This window comes from Maylandia zebra, linkage group LG20 (genome assembly GCF_041146795.1).
Source record: "Maylandia zebra isolate NMK-2024a linkage group LG20, Mzebra_GT3a, whole genome shotgun sequence".
Lineage (NCBI taxonomy): Eukaryota > Metazoa > Chordata > Actinopteri > Cichliformes > Cichlidae > Maylandia > Maylandia zebra.
The window spans coordinates 12,584,832-12,607,257 of record NC_135186.1 but is presented as its reverse complement, the minus strand read 5'-3'; the positions used below and the strand labels follow the sequence as shown (position 1 = coordinate 12,607,257).

Here is a 22,426-nt window from a genome sequence, read left to right as displayed (position 1 = left end):
CATCCTCGCCACTGTCCGTTCTGATCAGTGACAAAAAGCTTAAACTAAAAGCTTTATTTATACCGAGGGGCCTGCAACCTTTACTATCAAATAAGCCACGTTTGGGCAACTTTTAATGGAAAATTGAGCCATAAAATATTTTTCAACTTTATAATGAAGATGACGCAATAAGCATACATTACTAATGATTTATGATTATTTGATACTTTTACAACTAGAATCATGCTCTGTCATGGTCTGGAGCTGCATTTCAGTCAGTGGTGCTGGGGATCAAAATTGATAGCATTAAGAACACATAAACCTAGTGGGAGATTCTGAATCACTGCGCAGCAACATCTGGGAAGCGTCTGATTGGGAACGGCTTCATTTTCTAGCTTCGCAATGGTCCCAAACACACTGCCAGTGCACTAAAACCATACATGGATAAAAACAAACGATGGAACACTATCAGTCACGGACGGGCCTTCCCAGAGCTCGGACATCAGCATCACTGATGCAGTGTTACATCATCTCGACAGAGCTCTGAACAAAAGGCAGCCAAAGAAGAGCTTTCAATGTCCTTCAAGAAGCCTGAAGAACTACTTAAGACTACTTAAAGCAATCAGAAGAAAGCTAAGAGAGTTCAGGCTGAGCTGAAGAAAAGAGATGGTCATGCTAACTATTGAATTGCAAACTCATTAAAATGGTTTCTGGCTTGTATACTACATTTTCATCTATGTTTTACTTTCATTGTTCTTTTCCCAAGCAAAGTATGAAGAAATAACAGGTGATTACGTTAAAGACTGTTTTTTGGTTTTGTTTTTTTCCCCCAACAAGCAAACACAACTCAGAAATGAAGACAACAAAGTTGTTAGCAAGATTGAACCTATTCTGAAACACAGAGTCCACAAAGCTACGAAGGCCACTTTGGATCCTGCCTGTGCTTATTCAAATGAATCTAATTTAAAACAGCGTACTTTAACAAGAAAAACATGTCAGCTAAAAGATTTTAAGAAAATACAACATCAACTCATACAAAAGGTGAAAAAGAAAAACCCAGAATACTATGATTTAGGAATGTCATAAACCCACATTTTCTGCTTCTGTTAACAGTCCATAAATGTTTGGGAACTGAGGAAACCAGTTGCTGGACTAAATGAGGTAAGTTGTGTAAAGTGCTTTGAGTGCTCAGATAGAGTAGGAAAGTGCTATTTAAGAACCTGTCCATTTACCATTTTCTAGAACCAAAGGTTACTGGAGCCAAAGGGTCAAACTGCCTGGATTAAACCTAAATAACTGCAAGAATGTGTCACTTCCTGCTTCCCTTCAACTCAGCGTTCATTTGGTGTGAAGAGGTTAAAGCCACAGGGGGAGTCGGCCGGTGGTGAGACTGTGTTGTGTCCTGGGTAAACTCCTGACTTGTTCCATCGCCACTGAGGACAACGACAAAAACTGTCGAATGACCAAAGTTAAATCAGGCAAGAGTTTCTGTATTGGTGGTGTTGTGTAACTGTGAGAGTTGGTCTCATTTTATGATTGTCAAAGAACAAAAAAAAAAAGAAAAGGAAAAGACATATTTTAATATTTGAAACAGCTCTTCCCTACATCAGTCGTACCAGTTTTGAGGTTAAGCTGTAGGGACAACAGATGGTGGCTGGTTGAGCTGTTAGTCAGTGTCTCTCACAGTGATATTAACTATTGTGGGCCAACTCCCTGATCCAGTACAGAAGGAAAAACAAGAAGAGAGCCTCAGTGCCCCAGTGTTAACAGTGCAATGGATCATCAACGCACCACATGGGCAAGGCGCACTAATGTTTGGGCTTGTAAGTATGTCTGGGACAGACACGTATAAATACACACTCACACATCTCCATCTTCCCCCGTGGGCAGCGTGTGTGTTGGGTTGCCATCTGATAGCGTCAGCAGTCTGTTCTCCCTCTTTCTCCCCCTCTCTTTATTTACTCCACTGCGTTTATTTAACACATAGCTCCCAGCGAGGCAATAAATTAGCACTCAATAATAATCTGACTGATAATTACAGCCAGCCAACTACACAGAAGAAAGAGTGGGACAAATGGGCCACTGGCCCTTCTCCTCCTCCTCTCTTTCATCTATAGTTACTGTTTTCATGCAGACTGCTTTTTATTTATTTATTTTTTTCTGTCTGACACTTAATCTTTAATGTTTTTGTTATCACACAGTCTGCACAGTCATGTGATGTGGTAGTTTAGTTAGGTCAAGCAAATCAACAATTAGAACACATGTGCTGTCAAAATTAACCCCCATTTATAAAGGAGCTCAGTTTGGCAGTTCTGCCAGAAGGAGTATCTGCTAAAAGCACATGATTCAACCTAGCATGTGAATTATTACAATATGTCTCTTTACCAAGAAATAACAAACAACAGGGATGTGTGCTAACATCTCTGGGATGTTGGTACAATATCCCGAGCCTAGTAAGTTCAACATATCTGGCTTCATGAAGGCAGCGTCCAACTCACTAAGTTAGCCAACACTTGCTTCCACACAGTCGCACGATTATATGGTGCTGGAGAGGAAAACCACTATGAACGTGTGAGTACTTTAAGCACTTTCTTTAAGACTAATATATTAATACATTTTAGCCAGTCTGAAGGCAGGAAAGAAAGCTAGCAACAATGGCAACTGGCGAAGTCTGCAGCACAAGTTACTATAGCGATGTAAGAAGTGAACTGTTCTCAGTAACCCTGCATTTACGTGGATAACCTTAAATGATGCAATCAGGCCTCTGGTATCATGATTGTGTAGATAGCTAGTTATTAAAAGATCAACTTTTACATTTGGAGTGCCTAAAAGATACTAGCCTTGTTTGGGGAAATCACAAACATAAAAAAGCCCCAAAATTTAGCAGTGAATGGTATAAATGAAAATCCTACATTTTACTAAAAAGAACAAGCTTTGTACTGAAGGAGTAACTAGAAAAGTTTGGTGACTTTTTTAGAATACTCAATAAAAAAAAATAAGAGTTTACTGTAAAACATGCGGTTGGTTTGTTTTGGGGTGTTTTTTGTTTGCTTGCTTGTTTGTTTGTTTGTTTTTTATCCTTTTTTTATTCTTGAACTGCGTGTCCTTTTATTTTTTCCCTGGAGGGGACTTTTTCTTTTGAGGATGTGGATCGCTACATATTGAATATGATGAACAGACTGATGTTTGGTTTGGTTTTTGTTCAGGCATTTTCTTTTTCTCTTTGTCTGCCAGCTGTTTTGTCATTGTTGGGAAAATGTGCTACATATGCTACAAGATACGCTATTCTCTAAAAGAAAAAAAAACATATTGACAAATTTCAGCATTTAAAACAACAGCCTAAGGACATGAGAAGCAGAAGATGACGGATGGCTGGAAACTAAAGTAGGAAAGATTTGAATATTTACTTTTTTTTTTTTTTTTTTTTTTTATTGTAATAACTGAGATTACCTGAAGAACTCCTCAAACGTCCCGTCTGTCTGCCTTCTCATTTGGCTTTCTGCCTCACCATCTCACTCTGCATTTAGGGGAAGGTAGCTTTTGAGCGCACTGTCAGTCTAATAGCTTTACATGCAGAACCATTTCAGTCACTGCAGATGACAATTACTGATACAACCTGCAGGCTTATCTGTACCCGAGCCTCCACAACCTCCTTCTCCTCCTATATTCAGTCCGTCACTCACCTCTCTTCACACCATTTCCTTCAGCAGCACACATCCCTTCTCCCTACTTCCTAAGCACCCTCTCCTCCTCCTCCTCTCTCTTTACTGGTCATTCGCTACATCTTCTCTTTGCCCCCCTTGCTTTAGCTTCATTACCGTTTACATTTTTTCCTCTTTTTCCTCTCCTTTGTTGTCTTTATCTTCCAAAACACTGGGTCAAGGTTGGCGATTATTTGTGAGTAACGTTTTTACAGCAAAGTCCAAAACGTTAAGGCACTTCAGATTCGGTCCATTCTAAATGCATCTGAATCATCATGAGCGAATAGCAGAGCAGGAAAACAGATGGTACAGCCCCCAAATAGCCCTGATCTTAAAATCATGGCGTAAGTCTGAGATTACTTGAAGATAACTGAGACGAATAAATCCACATGAGAACTGTGACAAATTCTGAAAATTTTGGAACAAACTTCTTGAAGCTGTGCCAATGAAACTAGGAGAGTTGGTGCTGCGCTTCTTTGAAAATAACTGAAAATTATTTGGGAATAGTTTTCAGAGAACGGGAAGGTCTGCACAGCATGCATGTCTGAGCACATCTTTGTTAATAAATTCTTTTCCAACTTATACACCAGATTACAGCTTTTCATAATAAGAGCAATAACGTTAAAATAGATCAAAGGCTACTAAACCACTGAAAACGGAGGAAAAAGCCTGCGCACTTAGCAACTCATTTATCCTTTTTTCATTCAACTAAATGGCATAATAGCAGCATGTTACCATATGTCTGACTAAATAAGCAGTCAGAGGAGCACACGATAAAACATCAAGCAATTCACTCATATGTAGTGCTATAATGAAGCATGTCCCATCTGCCTCAGTCTGCCTCACTCCTCTGTGTGTGTGTGTGTGTGTGTGTGTGTGTGTGTGTGTGTGTGTGTGTGTGTGTGTGTGTGTGTGTGTGTGTGTGTGTGTGTGTGAGAGAGTGTGAGCATAAACACAGCTGTTTCTCTCATACTGATAAGCAAAGTCTGAACGAGTTTCCTGAGTGTGTAACAGAGAGACATTGCTGTCACCCCATCAGCATCAGAGTTTCCAACTGATTATATGGTTTTAGGTATAAACAAGTGAGGCTGGTTTGTCCAATCAGAGAAAACATCTGGTTCATTCCGGCAGTCTGACAAACACACCGGCAGGTAGGGAAAAGAACTAAACAAAAAATAAAAACAACAACAACGTGATGAAATCAATCGCCAGCCCCTAGCCGCGACATCTGACCAAGTCTTTGCTAGAACTTCACAGTAACAGAGGAGCGCTCCTGAAATGATACAGCTCAAGAAACAGCAAAATGCTGTGTAATATTGTGTAAGCTCATTCCAAGAGACCAATGTAGGCATTAAACAGAGGATCCTCTGGGTCCTGTGGGTTGCTGCTGTGAGATCTCCATGGACTGAGCATGTTGTGGATACTCTACCAGATTTGGAGATTGTGGGAGTGTGTTGGGCTGCTGACTCATTTTAGTCTCTGCTTTAATCTACACTAAACATGATGACAACATCTGTTTCTTCATCTGCTATATTCTCCAATGCTTTCAACAGATAGTTGTCACTTATGCTGATCTCCCATTTGGTCCTAAAAATTTGCCAACTGCAGCTGAAAAGGGGGACATGAGCAATGGGAGTAAACAGAGACATTACATTTAGGAACATTTAGTGTGCGCGCTCAAACCCACAGACCCTAAAAGTTATAGCAGAGAAAAACTTGGATTTATTGCTCATCATTAAACCAAATTCAGGATCATAGAACTAGAATTAGTGTGTTTATATGCATCTGCTAATCAAAGTACTTTAAGAAGTGCAAGACGTAGCAAATATAGCATCAACTTTGGTATCTTACAAAATGTACAATATAGTCAGTGTCTCCTTATTTTAAAAACTTATGCATTTAAAACTGGCCAGAAAAACTTACAGATACCAACATAGTATCATCTTATTTTTAACAACTCGATATTTGTGTAATGCTTTGTGATATTAGTCTATAAATTATTCAGTTATGCCTAAAAAGATCATAGAAACCCTTTTTAAGGCTAAAATGGGTTTTGTGAAGCAAAGCTCTCTCACCTTTGACCACCAAACTTAAAATCAAGCCTTCTTTTAGTCCAAACAAACGACTCCTCAGCAACGCTTCCAGCGTTAACTGGCATGGTATCAAAACAACTCTCTTTAAGTCACTGAATTCAATGGAGTTACTCTGGTTTAAACTTGAAGCTTAAAGTTTTTAAACCCAGGCATCGCAGAGCATAGATTCTGAACTTTGAAAGATGCATTTGAAGATTTCTTTTCTTTTGAGTATTTAAACATTCTGAAGTTTTTAAAACTTGCAACACTTGCAGACCGAAGTTAATGATACCCTGGCTATTACACTACCATAATAATTAAATCACTGGAGTAAGGCTATAAAATTGGGTTATCCTTCATTATTTTAAAGCACTAAAACCTGACCTTACTCAAAATAAAGAGCACTACCCCGCCAGATGAATCTCAGAAGAAATGGATTCAAATATTTTCTACGGTGGCCCTGAGAGGTCAAATGCACTGCAACTTAAGAGAATGCTGCAAAAGCATAAAAGCGCACACAACACATGGAAGATGAATAAAAGGAAAGGAAACTAGAGCGTTTTGGGGACACAATAACGTGACGGAACAGCTACGGAAGTGACAGAAACCAAAAGATTTGAAGGACTGCACAGAGACGCTCAAAACAGGCAGAGGATTCATCAGTGCTGTGAGGGCGAAAAGGATGTAAGGAAATGTGAGTTTATTTAAGATGTACCGTTTATGGTTTAGAACACTGATACATGTCTGCTATTAGCCGTTTAATGTTAGCTTACGTCCACAGCTTTTCAGTCTTGTCGCTGTCTCCTAAAAAACACTACAGCTGTGTTTTGCAGGTTTTGCTTTTTCTTGTGAGGTTTTGTGGCTTTGTTTTCTATTTTTGTTGTGTTGCATTAAACTTTTCTGTTTGCTAGTGTTTTCTTAAATTGCACTGCACCTCTCAGGGCCGCTGCACTTTTCTTTCATATAAAATCTAACTTTTATTAAAGCAAAAATGCCTGACAGTGCTACATCACACAGGAAAAGCCAGATATCTGTGTGTTAGTCAGTTGTAGATACACACAATTCAAACCACACTGACAAAAAAAAGTTGTGCACTGATATTGCAGTAACTGTTCAGAATAGAATGGAAAAAAAGCTAAAGGTGGGAAAATAGTAACACACCACTGTCAGTATTAATGAGGAGTCCAACACAGTGTGCAAGGTGTTGTTTTGATTCGGAGGTTGTAATGCTGCACTTGGATTTTTTTGTTTTTTTAATGACATGTACTAAGAAATTATAATGAAGGATGTTTAGTACACGTGGGTACAAGAGCTCATTCGATTATCATTATATATGTTTTTGTCCTAAAAACAAAAACCAAACAAAAAATAACGATTTACTTTTAAACTTTAATTGAAAATATAATTTAACCCTTTTTTACATGCAATTTTATGGCTCAAATTTAATGTGTCATCAAAATAAGAAACCAAACATAAAAAAAACCCAAAAACCTCACAAGTATTAAATATGGAGAATGCAAACCTCACTCAGTGACCTGGTGCAAATCTGAATAAGGATAATTGCTTTCTTTGTAAAGATCCAGGAACATCCCTACAGCACGTGAGTCAAAGAGCATCAACAGCTCTATATATATATATATATATATGATAGCTTCCTTAAAGACTAAACGAATATGAACATTACAATGAAAAGTGCCCTGGTGCTGTACCACAGGCAATTCTGACAGTAAAAATAATGGCAGACAATAGGACATGTACAAGGAGGGCACAGACAGATTCCATTAGTGTTGGAGGAGCAGGTGGAATAGCATTTGTGACTGGTTTTTCTGGTGACAGAATTTCAAATTTATCTAGTTTTTGTGCATGATGTGCACAGGGACAAAGCAGCAGGCAAAATAAGACAGACAGGCCAACATATGAAATATGGCATATGGTTTTGTTGCCATCTAGTGTCGACTGGAGGAAGTGATTCAAACTGAATACACCCAGAGTGCATGTAACCAGCTAATACATGGACATTTCCCAGAACAACGCAGTAGTATCTCATTCTGGTAAATGTCCACTTCTATGAATTAGATGTGTGCACGTTTATATAAGACAGGCTTTATGTTAATAATAATGTCTCTTAATATTATGTAATCAGGCTTTATTTTGCTTTTATGTCTGAGCTAAAAGCAAATCAAAGCCTGAGAACATCTCCTCATGATGTAAAGATTGCTTGTGTGCCCATTAATTCTCTTCTGTGAAGCCCTGAGGATTTTTTTTTTTTTTTTTTAAACTGGACAGCTGGCCAATGATACCTGATGATGATGAGGACATTTTTCCCTCCCAAACAGAGGTTTCCTGAATAAACAGAAGCCTTAAATAGTTTTAAAAGTGTTATACTGACATGAAAAATTCCCTGCATAATACCCTTTAACCACCTTACATGTTCCCTGTCACATTAAGTCCAAGTAAGATGCAACTGACTCACCTGTGCTTAAAAGGCACGTTTGAAGAATGAGAAAAACAAGGCTGGCATTTTATATTAGCCCAAGCTCAGTCAGAGGAAGTTAAAGGGCAGCTAATAAAATAGTCTTCCTAATTGTTCTGTGAGAACACAGAGGCAGAGAGAGAAATTTACCATATGCTAATGTGACTTATAACCTTTTTTTTATTTTTAAAGGGGGGGTGGGGCTTTCAAGACGCACCAAAAGGCCATTAATACAATATAAAAAGAGAAAATCCCTTTTAGCTCTTTAGTTCAACTTGCTTCTATTCTTTCTATTCTCCCGTTCTCCTCCCCCCCACACACACACTTAATCTGAAATTAATCTGCAGAAGATTTGCTATTAACAAAGACTATTCACAGAGTGTGGCACAGTGGGCGAGAGCCTTGGCTTGAAAGATGAGGAAAGGGCCAGAGGAACAGAAGGATCAGGCAGTGCGCTAGGAAGAGCACAAAAGACAGGAGGAAATGAGCGAGGGAGTGAAAGGCACCGGAAAAGAAAGAAGCAGTTAAAGAGCAGACGCCACACATCGCTGACCGGCTCTTTCTTGACGTGTGACTCAGTGCTGCGACCACGCACGAGGACAGCGGGCACTGAGTCACCTGTAGCAACCTTCTCTGCCCACTCCTCACACCTTTGTTCCGACACTCAAGGATAAATCGCGACTCCGTCCATTCGGCACACATTTGCACAGCTCCTCTCTCCTCCTAATCCTCCGCTTTCTAACAATTCTGCAGGTCACCTGCTGCGTCTTCTTTCTGGATCATCATCATGATGATCATCATAAACATTAGTTAAACTAGTAAACTAGTTAAACTTAGTGGTGCTACTTTCAGTCTTCATGCCTTACATCTAAATCTTCTTTATTTCAACTTCCACAGGAAGCATTTACTCAGCTGTTTGTTTTTTTTAAACTCTCCCTGCACGTATCCCTCCCCTCTGTATGCAGTGCTGAGGCATCTGTCATTTTCATTCTTGCTCATCATTTCTTTCCGTCTTTGTTCTCCTCCTCGTCCTTCTCCTTCAGATTTCATATTTTCTCTCAACCCCTGCCACCCCTCATCCCTCCTTGTCTAACATCTCCTGATTGTGCGAAATATTTATTCATCTTGTAACCCGCTTTTAAAAAATCACACCCTCCTTCTGCAATTCATCCTCCCAATGCGACAAAGAAGCGTTACAAATAGTCCCTCCTTCCTTCTCGTTGACCCATTGTTGCGCTTCCCTTCCACTTCCTTGTGGATCCTTCACGAAATGTTCAATCGCTTGTAAAGGGCTCCTTTTTCGTTCCCTTCTCCTCAGTTCTATTCCGCAGGAAATGCGTGTCATCTTCTCTTTCACTCCCATTCATTCCCGGCTCCTCTTCATTCTTCATCCTAACCCTTCACAAAATGTTCCGTCACTTCTTTTTCATGCTCACATCCTTCTTGCTCCCAATTACTTAGTAAATGCTTAATCAGCTGTCAGCTCCCATTTTGAATCGTCTCATATGTTCAGTCTTCCTCATCCATTTACTTTCCCTTTTCAGGAAATATTGCATAACTGTCACAGCTTTAAACTTTTCCTTGCATAATTAATATGGCTCCCTGCCAAATGTACATTGGTTCTGACCATGGGTGCCAGAGAACTTTGCTGCCAGCTATGTAATCCATCAAAACTCGAAAGTTATTTAGATTTTTATCACTAAAAATAACAAAATATTCACTTTTATTATTATGTTTTTAACTTGTAAACACTCGTCCATCTACACTGTGTACATGTCATGTCTGATGTGATTAGCCTGTTCTGGGTCCTAATGCTCTTTCGCTTCCCAAAAGCAAAAAAGCACAGAGACACCACTGAGATTTAAAAATGATCTAAATCCTTTACACCTAAAAGAATTTGGTAATCACAGCTACAATGTGAGCACAGGTTTTGGTATTACAATGGCAGGAAGAAATAGGACCTTTCATTGGCTTAAATCCTGTTTTAATCAACCACCTAACCTACACGGTGAAATGTCACTTTTAAAGTTTACCCCAAATCCCATCTTTTCCTCCACTGATTTATCGGAAAAAACAGTGAACATCCAACATCCATGTGCTCTATGCCATGTACCAGTTTTGCTAGTAAAACATAATCCATATTGATTATAAAAGATGGTCACAGATAGGACATTCCCTTAGACTGTGGCTCCTGGTTGAAAGTAAAATCGATTTGGTTTTAAATTTAAAACATTTTTAATAAAGCTTAAACGTACAGTGGTCCTTAGATTTCAAACACACTGCAGCTTAAGAAAACACCAACAAATAGAAAAAGCAACACTTTACTATTGCTATTAGCTGTTTACTGTTAGCTTGTTCGTCACATTGTTGTCTTCCCAAAAACACTGCCGTTGGGTTTTGTGAGTTTGTGGAATTTTTTCTGTTTCCATTGTATTTTCTTCAACTTTCTTTGTGTTTTGTGTGCTTTTGCAGCACTTGATTTGTCTTTTTCAAGTTGCAGTGCATTTGAACTCTCAGGACAGTTTTGTAAATGTGCTATTCAGCCCTGAAATATTTCACATGGCCATCTCCAGTAATTTGGGGCTCAGAAAAATAAAATACTGCAACTTAAATGAGCAATTTTAGTGAAAATTTAGCAAAGTATTGCTGATCCACATAAAAACTATATTTTAAATGCTGAACCGGTACTAAACCTGCATGTCTTTGAATACATACCTCTAGTTTCTTTTTATATGACCTTTTATTGAGATTCTCCAAGAGGTTGGAGATTCACAGAAACCACTCAATTATGGGAAATATGCTATATTATAATAAATAAATCTGCTGGCTGGAGGTGATTAATGGATGATTAATGGATACACCTTAATGGATAAGTTTAGGCAAACTGCTCATACAGTATGCACTAGATATACTCTTTGCTATGTCTGTATTACTGTGATACAAAATATAACATTCTTATAAATGACCAAAAAAAAAAAAAAAAAAAACTACCCATGCAAGGGTGCACAGGACAAAGAACTGTGGAAGATGAGTGATCATGCTCTCTGACTCCATAACAGCAAAAAAAATAAAAAATAAAAAATAAAATTTGAGTAAAGAATGTGAGCAAGTCTGCCCACACTTCGTATGCATGTGCATGTAGGTTTTCATAGCACAGAAACAGTAATTACAAGCAGCCCTCAGCATCAGGAGGTCCAGTCCTGCTCAAGCGGTCATTCTGCTCAGCGCATCCCTCCAGCAGCTTTCTATTAGCAGTGGGAGTATGTTGGAGTGGAGATAAGACAGGCGCTACAGCGATGGGGGGGAGGGGGTGTAATAGGAGGGGAAGGGGGAGGAAGAGTTGTATGAAACAGGCACCGGCTGATGTGTACAACAAGAGCCCCCCCCCTCAACCTTCCCCACCCATGACTACACGGGCATCTCCGCACCACTCCTATCTCCAGCTCCAGGAAACTCTCAGGGTGCAATTTACCGCTTGCACTACGCTGATAATACCGTCTCCCGGGCAGGAAGGAGAGAGTGATGGGCTGGGATAGAAAAGGAGAGAAAGACAGAGTGAGATAGGGGGTGAGGGCAGGAAAGAAGAAAGAGAAATGAGGGAGGGAGAACATGGGAAAGAGGAGTAGATAGAAAAAGAACAGGGATGTAATAGGTGAGAAGGGGAGGATAAAAAGGAGGACGAGGAGGAGGCAGGGGGAGTATCATCATGGAAATTGCAAATTCAATCTCAAGAGCCAATTTGCGTCCGTATGAATACTCCGATTTAACCACAGACAAACTCATCAGACTGAGTCACATCTTGACACCACGTCAAACCTATCTCCTCCCACTCAGATTAATCCACTTTTACACAACTTTATCAACAAACTCGTGCAACACCTGACCTCTTCAGTGAACAGAGCTAAGATGACTGCTGACTAAAACTTTAAAGAACTGTACACAGGCAGCAACAGCTCCCTCAATGGGTCACTGGCAGATACTGCAGGGGGAAGCAACATCATATCCCTCACTCACATCATAACCATATTAACAGAAATGATGCACAAAGTTTCTGTAAACATAGAGCGGCAGTCGAAGGAGAGGCAAGGCGTGTTAGGTGTAACAAGAAAAACTAGAAGAGGCAATTAGTTAAGCTGGAGTACAGAGTTGTTATTGTTTAAGTATATACAGCAAATGGTCAGCAATGCCCACAGGGTCATTTCAGGTTGCATTAGGTCATACATAACATATAAGGTTGGCTGTAGGAGTATAGTTTTTTATTTTATGCAAAAAATACTTTTTGATTTTTTATAACTTTGGATGTGATGGCAATTTTTAATTGGATTAAATCTGAATCTCCTACCACTTTGCAAACCCCTCTTGTCTTGCTTTAGACTCCCAAAGCTTTCGTACTGACCGACTTTCAGAGACATCTGTATTAACCCTTGCAGAGAAATTACTTCCTACAGGGTCCTGCCTAGTGCAGTGTGACTGACTAAAGCAGGGGTCCCCAAACCCAGTCCGTGAGGGCCGGTGTCCCTGCAGGTTTTAGATCTCACCCTGGGTCAACACACCTGAATCACATGATTAGTTCATTACCAGGCCTCTGGAGAACTTCAAGACATGCTGAGAAGGTAATTTATCCATTTAAATCAGCTGTGATGGATAAAGGACACATCTGAAACCTGCAGGACACCGGCCCTCGTGGACTGGGATTGGGGACCCCTGGACTAAAGTGTTTTAAATATGAACTTACTTCACTCTTATTTAAACTATCAGTAGCAGCTCAACACGACACATGAAAGAAACAAGAGATTTAAACTTTAATAGAAAACATGTCTGACGCATGCATGGGTGTGTGGGTGTGTATATACCAACTGTTTGGTCCTCTCAGCTTCCAGCCGTGTTTGTTGTCTTTCCCGGCTCGTGGCTTTGGCCATCTCTTCCTTTGCCGCCTCCATTTCTCGCTGTGCCATCTTGGCCCACTCTTCCTTCAGTAACTTCTGTTGTTGTTCATACCTTAAACCATACATATAATGAATATTGCTTACATTAATGGCAAACTGACACATTAAAGTATGTAAGATGGATTACAGATAATCCTCATGACACTTTGAAAGACCAAATTTTTTTGTTTGTTTGTAAAAAGTCTTTATTTTTAATTCAATATAATCTGAAATGAGTGACTGAGCCCATAAAGTCATCGGGAAAGTGTTTACAGAGGTCACAGCTCAGGACCTTTTTCCCATAGCCTTCTATTGAACCAGAAGCCTTTTCACATGGCCTGATGGTAGGTGTTACAAAGAATGGAGGTTTAACGCACACTAATCTTTTATACTGTTTTTCATGGCTTTCCACAGTACAGTCAGATGTTGTATGTATATATTTATGTATGTCCACTAGGGGGCAGTATAGAAACACTTTAAGCTCCCTCCATAGAATATTAGAAACATGCATTGTAGGGTAGCATCAAACTTATCAGGAGTTTAGTTCATTCATTAGACATGAATCAGAATGCTGACATGAAATAAGAATTACCTCCTTTTATCCATTTTCAAATGAACAAAATTACTATTAATGAAGGTCCTTATCAAACATGATTTATCCTGTGCAACACAGTTTAACCCGGGTCTCAAATGTCAAGTGATACCTGAGTTTAGCTTATAAATAGCAAAGGCCATGACAGCTAAAATAATTTGTGAAACTACTTTATATAGACACACTGGTAACCAATATTGAACTAGCAAGCTTGCATCTTGCAAAAATCAAACCTCTTTGGATACAAAAACAGCTTCCATCAAAACAGAGACATGTTGTACAATCACACAACCCAGAATGGAAAAAGGAGCTTGATAATTTTTCACAGGTATTTATTTATGCATTTACTTAACTTGACTTAATATGAAACCATGCATGATGCCCTGCAGGTTAAATTAGTCAGGACTCTTTTAGAAGAAGCTCTCGATTTAAAGGCTCTCTGAAATGATAAGCATCAGATCATATTTCTGAAACCTTCACAGTGTTGCATATTATCCTGTTACAGCTCATTTTAGTTTTTTTGATTGAGCCTTCAAAAAAAAAATGTGGCACACCTTCCACATTTTTTGTTCTCTTTCCAACGCAAACAGAAACACAACCTTGTGATTTATAACAAATCACAAAAAACCTTTTGCTCCAATATGCAGCAATTCTATTTGCAATGCATTCAAATGGTCACCAGGCAGAAATCTTAACTAAAATCTGTATCCTGAATTTCCTTTAACTCACCTCCTCTGATCTTCCTTGCTGAAGGAGGCCGATTTGCTGGAGTGCGAACTGGGTTGTGCGCGCTGCTGTGGGCCTTGCTGAGATTGAGAGCCTGAGCTGGCACTGTGAGAGGAGGCTGAACAAAGACAACAAATGTTCAAAGGAAAAAAGATTATCACACAAGGTAAAAACAACTTTGGCACTTTTGTGGCTTACAGCTTTACTGTCAAAATAGGGACTAATGCACATGTATAATTAATACTATATAATCAAACATTGTAATCTTTCTTAAGAAAAAAAATGTTTGTATGAACTAAAAGATTTTTCATGGCTCAAAATTTACTTTAGGTCAGACATTTAGTTGATAGTGAATCTGTGTTTTCTTAATAGAAGTGTAAAACCCTATACATTTTCTGGCAATGTTTGACAATTTGATAAGCAACAGTCGATTTCAGTAAATTAAATTCCACTAAAGAAAAAGAAAAATAGTGATTTTTTTTTTTCTTTAAACGAGGACACCACAACGTTTCCCTGGCTGCCAAAATCATTTCCCGCTCTCAGTTTATTCTGACACAGGTGTCCAGTTAGAATAGAATTCAACTTTATTGTCATTGCACATGTCACAGGTACAAGGCAACGAAATGCAGTTTGCATCCATCCAGAAGTACTTTAGCCATGATATAGATATATTACAATATATATATTAGCAATAATATAGATATGTAAGTATAAAGTTAAAAAGTTAAAAAGCTTAGTTAAAAAGCTCAGGCAACACATTTTTTTTTCTTAAAAAAATATTTTCTCGTTAAACACGTATCAGCTGATGTGATACTGCATTTACAGATGAGAATCGAGAACCAGTTCCAAATTGTCCACTTCCCTTGAATTGTATGTGTCAAAGTTTATCAAGTTCTCACACAATGTTGGCACACTGTACTTGCAACTGCACATAGCAGAACAATGACGCCTAATTCACAGCGGGTGAGGTTTTTTCACACCTCAGTTCCAGTCAGTGTGTTCACACAGAGATAATAAAACGGTTAATATTGGGACTCAGTGAAACCTACTCCCACAAAGAGAGAGAGAGAGAATAAACTGTCAGCAATCAAAAGGGGAATAATTAAAACAAACTGGCTTCTAAGCAAACTTGATAAGTGCAGAGGCACCAATAGAATCTAATCTCAAAAATGATCACTACCTGTGTTTGTTTGAGGGCTTGAGGCAGGTGATGACGTGCGGTCTGGGGCAATGTTGGCAACTCCTCTCATTCTTTGCAGAACATCTTCTGACAGCTGGACAAACAGAGTCAACAAAGCATATAATATACACGACGTGTTTTATTTATTTCATAGAAAAAAAAACATTTGTGTAATCCTTCAGATAAAAAAACAACAACAACAAAAAAGCATGAGCCTCTTAAACATGCCATTAATAGAGGATCACTGAACCTCTATTGTATGTGTATCTGTATGTGTGTGTGTGTGTCTTTGTGTATCCAGGGAAGTCCTTAAGCACTACTACCCCAAAAACCACAGGAGGGAGCACTGACTCACTGTTTCTATGAGTCACACTGAATGTGCAACCAAGGCAGGCTCTCTTCTTACAGACATTTTCACAAAAGATTTTAAAAGCACTTTGGGTGCTCAGAGTAGAAAAGCACTACATAAAAACTGTTTTTACATTTACAAACCTACTAACCCCATTGCATTCCACCACAACGTATTAATTTCCAGTCGTTGTTTTTGCAGGATCTGAGGGTGTCTTCATTTCCTCATAATGTCAGGATATTTGGAGGCACACACCCACACCAGCTGACTTTCTGTATGTGTGCGCATGCAAGAAGTTTAACTGTGGTAAATTTTAATTTACCACTTAATCATGCACACCAACAGGCTAAAGGTGAAATGAGTACACATCTGCATCATTATGACAATGCAAGAATCTCCACAAACGAGTTCAGAAAAGAAATAAACATGGAGGTGTATGATTATCTAACTGATTTTGTCAGCGCTTGACAGGTGACCGAAAGCTCAGCAAAACTAGACATGCCTATACCCTGTTGAAATCATTTCTATTTGTTGTTTTGTTCATTATCGTTTCCTGTTTTAGAAGACGACAATTTAGTTATATATGCAACTGCATTAGTGTTTCATTGGTTTCACTTGCATACACTAACTCGCTCTACTTGGTTGTGTTAAAAGTATAAGCTTTCTATATGTCCAACAGCACGTGAAAGCAACACTGTAAAGAGGCGTCAACTCCACACCAAACCTCGTTTGAAATCTGCTCATTTCAAGCCATCCACTTTTAGTTAAACATATGCTCAGTTAAACCAACATGTTAGGCAGTTATGACATTTATACGAGTCTCCCCGTTTTTCTTTGATACACACTTACTGTGCAGCAGACATGTTCACGTAGGATAACAGCGAACTTTAACGTTTCAATGCAAACTAAATGTGTTATTGTGTTAACGTTGTTAGCAAATGCCAGCGACTAGGTAACAGCTAAAAGGTTTAATTTCGGGCAATTAGTTTTCCTGCTAAGTAGGCAATGTATATGCCGAATTTACCTTAAGGTGCTAAAGTTTTCTATATTTCTTAGAGCATCTGCCACGTATATTCTTTTACTTGTAAACAAGGAACATTACTATTTTCACCTTATTACGAATGGAGTTTGGGGTAACAACATTTTTTTTTTACATATTTCAGCTCTTTCAACAACCTGTCCCACCCTCTTCCTACCTTTGTACCTCCTCATTTTAGCAGTGACACTCTACCGGTCGTAGACTGATAGCTTGAACAAAGCAACAACTTAATTTGACAATAGCCAGTCAGCGCTAAACGAGACATTAAAGTAATGCTAACATGGCTTCTCAAGTGCTAGCTAAATTAGCATTACCTTGACTCCACGGAGAATTCTGACCCTGTCCTCATCGTCAACACCGAAGGACACTTTTCTTGTTGTACTCTCTCCCGAACCCATGCTTCTGCTGCAAACGCACAGCTTTCGTGGTGAGAAAAATGTTTATAATATGAAATAATGTTGCTGTCCTGCCCAATGACAGAATGTGAGACAGAAGGGATAGGGTTGCCAGGTTCTTCGTGAACCATCCTCCTCTTGCACATGTGTAAAGGTCAGATCGTGTGTTGGAAATGATAACATTGCGTGTGAATACGAAATTGTTAATAAGAAATTATTACATGTGTGTTCTGGGGGAAGTCAGATTAAATGCAAATTGCTTAATCGCTTAAAAAAAAAAAACAAGGATTTACAGGCACACCTGGCAACTCCAGGGTCATAGTTGAATGGCTGAAATATCAACAGCCAATCAAAGGCTATATACGGCATAGATTATTTCTATGCACCCGTAAAAGTATTGAGACAAAGAAAGTTGGTCACAAGACACACAGAAACATTGCCAGATAAGTTTATTTATAGAATTAACACAAAACATGTCTCGGTTTATGCCTAAATGTCAGCGTCTGCGCACAGCAGTGTTTACTGTATGGGGAGCAAACACAACATTCAACACGTTCCAATAACATTTACAAAACACACAAAATGGAAACATGATCTTGTGACATAAATGTTTATGCCTCAAGATCTCACAAAAGTAGTAGGCGCCTGTATTGATAAATCTACTCTATTAAAACACCCAAAACATGAATAACACATTTTTGTAAACAATCTCATGTGATTGTAATGCTAAATTTATACAATGCAAGGCAGCAGACGTATTGCGGGTTTTTGTGTTAGCTGGAAGGCAGTTCACTTGGCTGACTACCCAAGCAATTTCTATGCAGGATGTATTCACATCCCACTGCTCAGTGTGATCCAGGAGTCTGGTGTGTTTGAAAGTATACTGAATACCGGGTAAACAGGCTCTTTAAACACAGCCTTTAAGGTGTGGAGATGTTCCCTGCGCCCTTTGGTGCTGTGGAACGTCAAAGTTCCCCCCTCGTAATCCAGTGCAACCTCAATCTTGACCGGTGGTGTGGTCACTTCCTTAAGGACCACATTTGAGGAGCACTGGCACACTGTCAGCTTGCCGTTTTTCCACTGCAGCCTCCAGGACACAGTGTTGTGCCCCAGACGGCTGTGGTCACCACGGCGAGGAATGCTCTTGTAGCACACGCCCAATGACCACATGCTATTGGGTCCCACTTCTACAACCCATACATGCTCGCCGCCAGAGAAACCCTGGCTGCACAGGATCTGAGGTGCACTCGTGAAACGCTCGGGGTGCTCCGGGTACGACTGCTTGTTGGAGCTGTATTTGACTGTGCGCAGATCGTTGGACACCAGCAGGTTGGGGTGGGCGGTGAAGATGCTGAAGGTGAGTTCCAGTGGGTTGAGGAGGATATGAAGAGAATCCATGAGGCGGGTCATTTCTGTGCAGAAGTCTTGGGTTTTGAGACCTCCCTGCAGGCACATATTATTGAGTGGAGCCTTTGAGGGGATGTTGGAGGAAATGGCACTGGTGACAACATGTCTCAGCTTTTGTTCAATCTGCATGAACCTGGAGAGCAAAGGATTTATTATTACTTACTCAACTCATCTAGCCATATGCCATGGGTAATAAACAATTAAATGTCGGTTTATCAGTAAGAATACTGCATCACTTTCACTTTTCTTTTCATTTTTACATTGTTCTATATATTTCTTCTTTTTAATTGTAATAGCAGGGCAGATTTCTGTACCTGTGTATAAAGATGCATGTGTCCGTCTCATTGAGGACCTCTGTGGCACTCTTTTGGGCCTCCATCAGCTGCTGCTGCTGCTCCTCAAGTGCACTCACGCCTAGCTGCCAGCTTTTGCGGCGCTGTCCTCTCTCCTCCTCCAAGAGCAAAAGCAGGCGATCCCTGTACCTGTATCACAGCACACAAGTGAAGCTGACTGGTCATTTTTATTTCTTTTATTATCGTGATGTTACTAAACAGAGTCAGGTAGATCGATTCATCACTGTGTCTGCTTTAAAGTTGTACATGCATCCATTGTGTCCATACAATGAGAAATAATCACAAAGCTCAGAAAATATTCAACAATCTAAGTTATAATCTGTGCTAATTAGATAAGGTTAGCCAGCTAGCCAAATGGTTTTTTAAAAATCAAACAAAAAAGCGAAACAGATAGCATCTGATTATGTATGTGAGTTGTTTTTGTTTTTGTTCTTTTAATAAATACCTGGTACTGAGAAAATGCCTGTGAGATGAAACTGGCTGAAATGCTGCTGGTAGACTACCTAAATGATAAGAAATGTGCTAGGAGGCACACCCAGAAGTTCCTGAACTTCCAGAAAGTTCCAACCCTCAGCATGAACGTCCATATATTAATTTGGACAACCTATGACATAATAAACTCCTCCAACAGTCCCTTGGCCCTGGGGAAATTGCTGCTATGCATGCTCAATATTTTTATTTAACTTAACGTACAACTAGCTCACACACAGCCTCACTAATGTGACTGAGCTCTACATTTCAGTCTTACTTCCTTCCAAAGATATACCTTCTTGAATGTTTTCTTGAAACTTACTAAAGTATTAGGGTGTTACAGACACCCTTGAATCTGCACCACAAAACAGACGCTGGTAGGCCTAAAATGCAGATGAACTGCATTAATTACATACATGCTTACTACATTCTTTGAGGGGTCGAAGTTTTGGTCTGTATTTTTATTTGCTGCTGAAAATATGAAGCACATCCTGTCAGAGAGAAGCTCCTGAAGAAACTGTTCTACCACCTCTGAAATATGCATTCTGGGTTTTCCACACCTTTTTAAAGCCAATATCATTTGTCATCTTGCTGTTTGAAAACATACTGTGCACGAACACTGGCTGACTTTTAAAGCATTTGGGAAAAAAAGATAATTCCTGTTCTTTATTGAGAATTCATTCCATCTATTTTTACATTGTGATGGTTGTAGAGTTTAACGTTTAACCACAAAAATCAAATGAAAACCTGCAAACATTTTTATCAAGTGCTTTAAAGTCAAAGATTCGTGAGGATATTCTATCAGAACAGGGTGTGTTTGGTTTTATGAGAGATTGTTGAGCGTGCATTCATACCTCATATAGTTCAGACTGTAATTGGGGAAATGTGTTTTCAAAGCCTTTAAGTCCATCTTTGGTCACTGCATTTGCTTAATTACACCACCTGCTACTTTTTAAGGCAGTGTTACTAGCAGCAAATGTGCAGCAGGTTACCTGTCCACCAGAGCACCTATGCTGTCCATGACTGTCACAGCCTTGCTGACCATTTTTTCTCCTACAGCTTCAGAGGTTCCCTGATCCTCTGCTGTCTTCTGCAGGAGTCCCTCTGTCAGCTGCAGTCTGCTAGAAATGACCTGCAAACACACATGTAATATGTTTTAAGATCTTTTGAGTTTCACACGACAGGATTCTTTCTATTGTGTATAAGCATAAAAGATTTCGGATCTGGAAAAACTGGGTGCCCTTTTCTCGTAAGTGCTTTCGGAAAACAAGTAGAGAAAACAGATCTATATATACATATATATAGTACTGTAAATGTTTTCTGTAATGTTAAGTAATATATGATCATATTCCATCAAAGTTTGATCATTTTCTGGTCCAAAATATTAAATTCAACGGTCTGACTTTGCACTTTTGAATTGTATGTATAGCACGAAACTGTGCACTCCCTTAGATTCTGCCAAAGGTCATCAGGTTATTCCTATCAGACAGATTTGTTTTGCATTCCAGATCTTCACCACTCCTCAAAAATGGCAGTGAGTCACTGAGGTGCCAAGCCCTTAATTTATACGTGAAACAAGTTCAGTTCCCATGTCTATGTCCCATGTGCATAGAGCATAGTCTTTTAAACATTGTTCCAAAATTATATTACAGGATTTTCAGGTTTTGACATTTCTCAACAGTAAGTTCCCTGATGGGATTCACATATTTTTATAACATGAATTATGCATTTGTATAACTTGAATATTTTATTCATGAGTCTACAAGCCCTGTCTGAGCACTACTTTCACTTTTGTGCATGCTCAGCTGACCCAGATATGCCCACATTTTGTAGGTTATCAATTTATTTATTAATACATATATAATAACCCCCCTTCCTAATATATAATGCTACAATATAACAGTAGGTAAAATGTTAAAATGTTAATGCAGTCAAAAGTACCTTATTTCGGGCCTCCAGCGCTCGTCTCATCTCCTCTTCAGCTACGCTAAAGATGAGAACGTCGTGGCTCTCGTGATGACCCTCTACGACGCACGTGGTGCACAGAGACATCATGTCGTTGGAACAAAAGTACTCAAGGGGACGCTGGTGGATGGCACAGGCCTTCACTCTCAGCTCCGTCGTGGGCTCCACCACGGGGTGGGTCCTGAACAACTCCTTCTCGTGGTGTTTCTGAAGGTGTCTGGAGCAGAGAGACACCTCACACTTCAGGCAGGTCTTCACGGCGGGCGACTGCTCATCTATGCACTGATCGCAGAAAACCTCCATTTTGGTATCCACGCAGTCGGCTTGCATGTTCAGCAGCAGCGCGGTGGCCTTGTAGTTCTCAATGATGCTGCGAAGTTTGAAATTTATCTGCAGGTTATCCGTGCCAGGATACTCCTCACGACATTCTGGGCAGCGCGGCAGGATTTTGCCAGTCTTATCCGTGCTGTCAATAGTTTTGCGGATACAGAATAGACAGTAGTTGTGCCCACAGGGGAGAGCCACCGGGTCCAAGTAGAGCTGAAGGCAGATGGGACAGCTCAGCTCGTAGGCTAGCTGGTCCTCTGGCTTTGACAGCGACATGATCCGAGGTGGTGAGACGGGTAGCTGCTTTTGTTCGTGCTTAGTTTCTCTTCTTTTGTCAGGTCTTCTAAATACCTTTGACTAATCTTACTTAATTTCTCGTTTCTTATCACTTCTTCTCAACCGTCAAGCTGTCAGGTGAGTCTATACAGAACAGGCCAGAAGGGCAGTTAGTGCATACTTATCCGACCAGGAG

The 22,426-nt window shown here is 39.7% G+C and overlaps 2 protein-coding genes across 3 annotated transcripts in view; both read right to left on the bottom strand.

The window, feature by feature from the left end:
• The window catches only part of chchd6a (coiled-coil-helix-coiled-coil-helix domain containing 6a), a 74,346-nt gene extending 56,782 nt beyond the window's left edge, over positions 1 to 17,564 (bottom strand). Inside the window, exons 1-4 of one of the 2 annotated variants that reach the window (XM_004570019.3) lie at positions 17,351 to 17,564; positions 15,649 to 15,742; positions 14,472 to 14,586; positions 13,079 to 13,223 (exon numbers count right to left, since the gene is read on the bottom strand). In XM_004570019.3, the coding sequence (XP_004570076.1) occupies positions 13,079 to 13,223; positions 14,472 to 14,586; positions 15,649 to 15,742; positions 17,351 to 17,434 (438 nt within the window). In that variant the 5' untranslated portion in view covers positions 17,435 to 17,564. The remainder of the gene's footprint in view (positions 1 to 13,078; positions 13,224 to 14,471; positions 14,587 to 15,648; positions 15,743 to 17,350) is intronic. The other variant, XM_076878241.1, reaches the window with a different exon arrangement.
• Positions 17,565 to 17,863: 299 nt separating this feature from the next.
• LOC101473205 (E3 ubiquitin/ISG15 ligase TRIM25) lies at positions 17,864 to 22,426 on the bottom strand. The gene is made up of 4 exons (XM_004570020.2): positions 21,604 to 22,426; positions 20,655 to 20,794; positions 19,153 to 19,320; positions 17,864 to 18,971 (listed from the first exon to the last, which is right to left on the bottom strand). Exons 1-4 carry the CDS (start codon positions 22,228 to 22,230, stop codon positions 18,263 to 18,265), a joined length of 1,644 nt encoding a protein of 547 aa, XP_004570077.1. The 5' UTR covers positions 22,231 to 22,426; the 3' UTR covers positions 17,864 to 18,262.

Excerpts from the sequence above, each read along its gene's own strand:
- LOC101473205 (XM_004570020.2), bottom strand. The coding sequence starts at position 22,230 with ATGTCGCTGTCAAAGCCAGAGGACCAGCTAGCCTACGAGCTGAGCTGT. Across the intron at positions 20,795-21,603 it reads CGCTGGAGGCCCGAAATAAG|GTCATTTCTAGCAGACTGCA; the intron begins GTACTTTTGACT and ends GTGTGTTTGCAG. Across the intron at positions 18,972-19,152 it reads ACATGCATCTTTATACACAG|GTTCATGCAGATTGAACAAA; the intron begins GTACAGAAATCT and ends TTTGCTCTCCAG.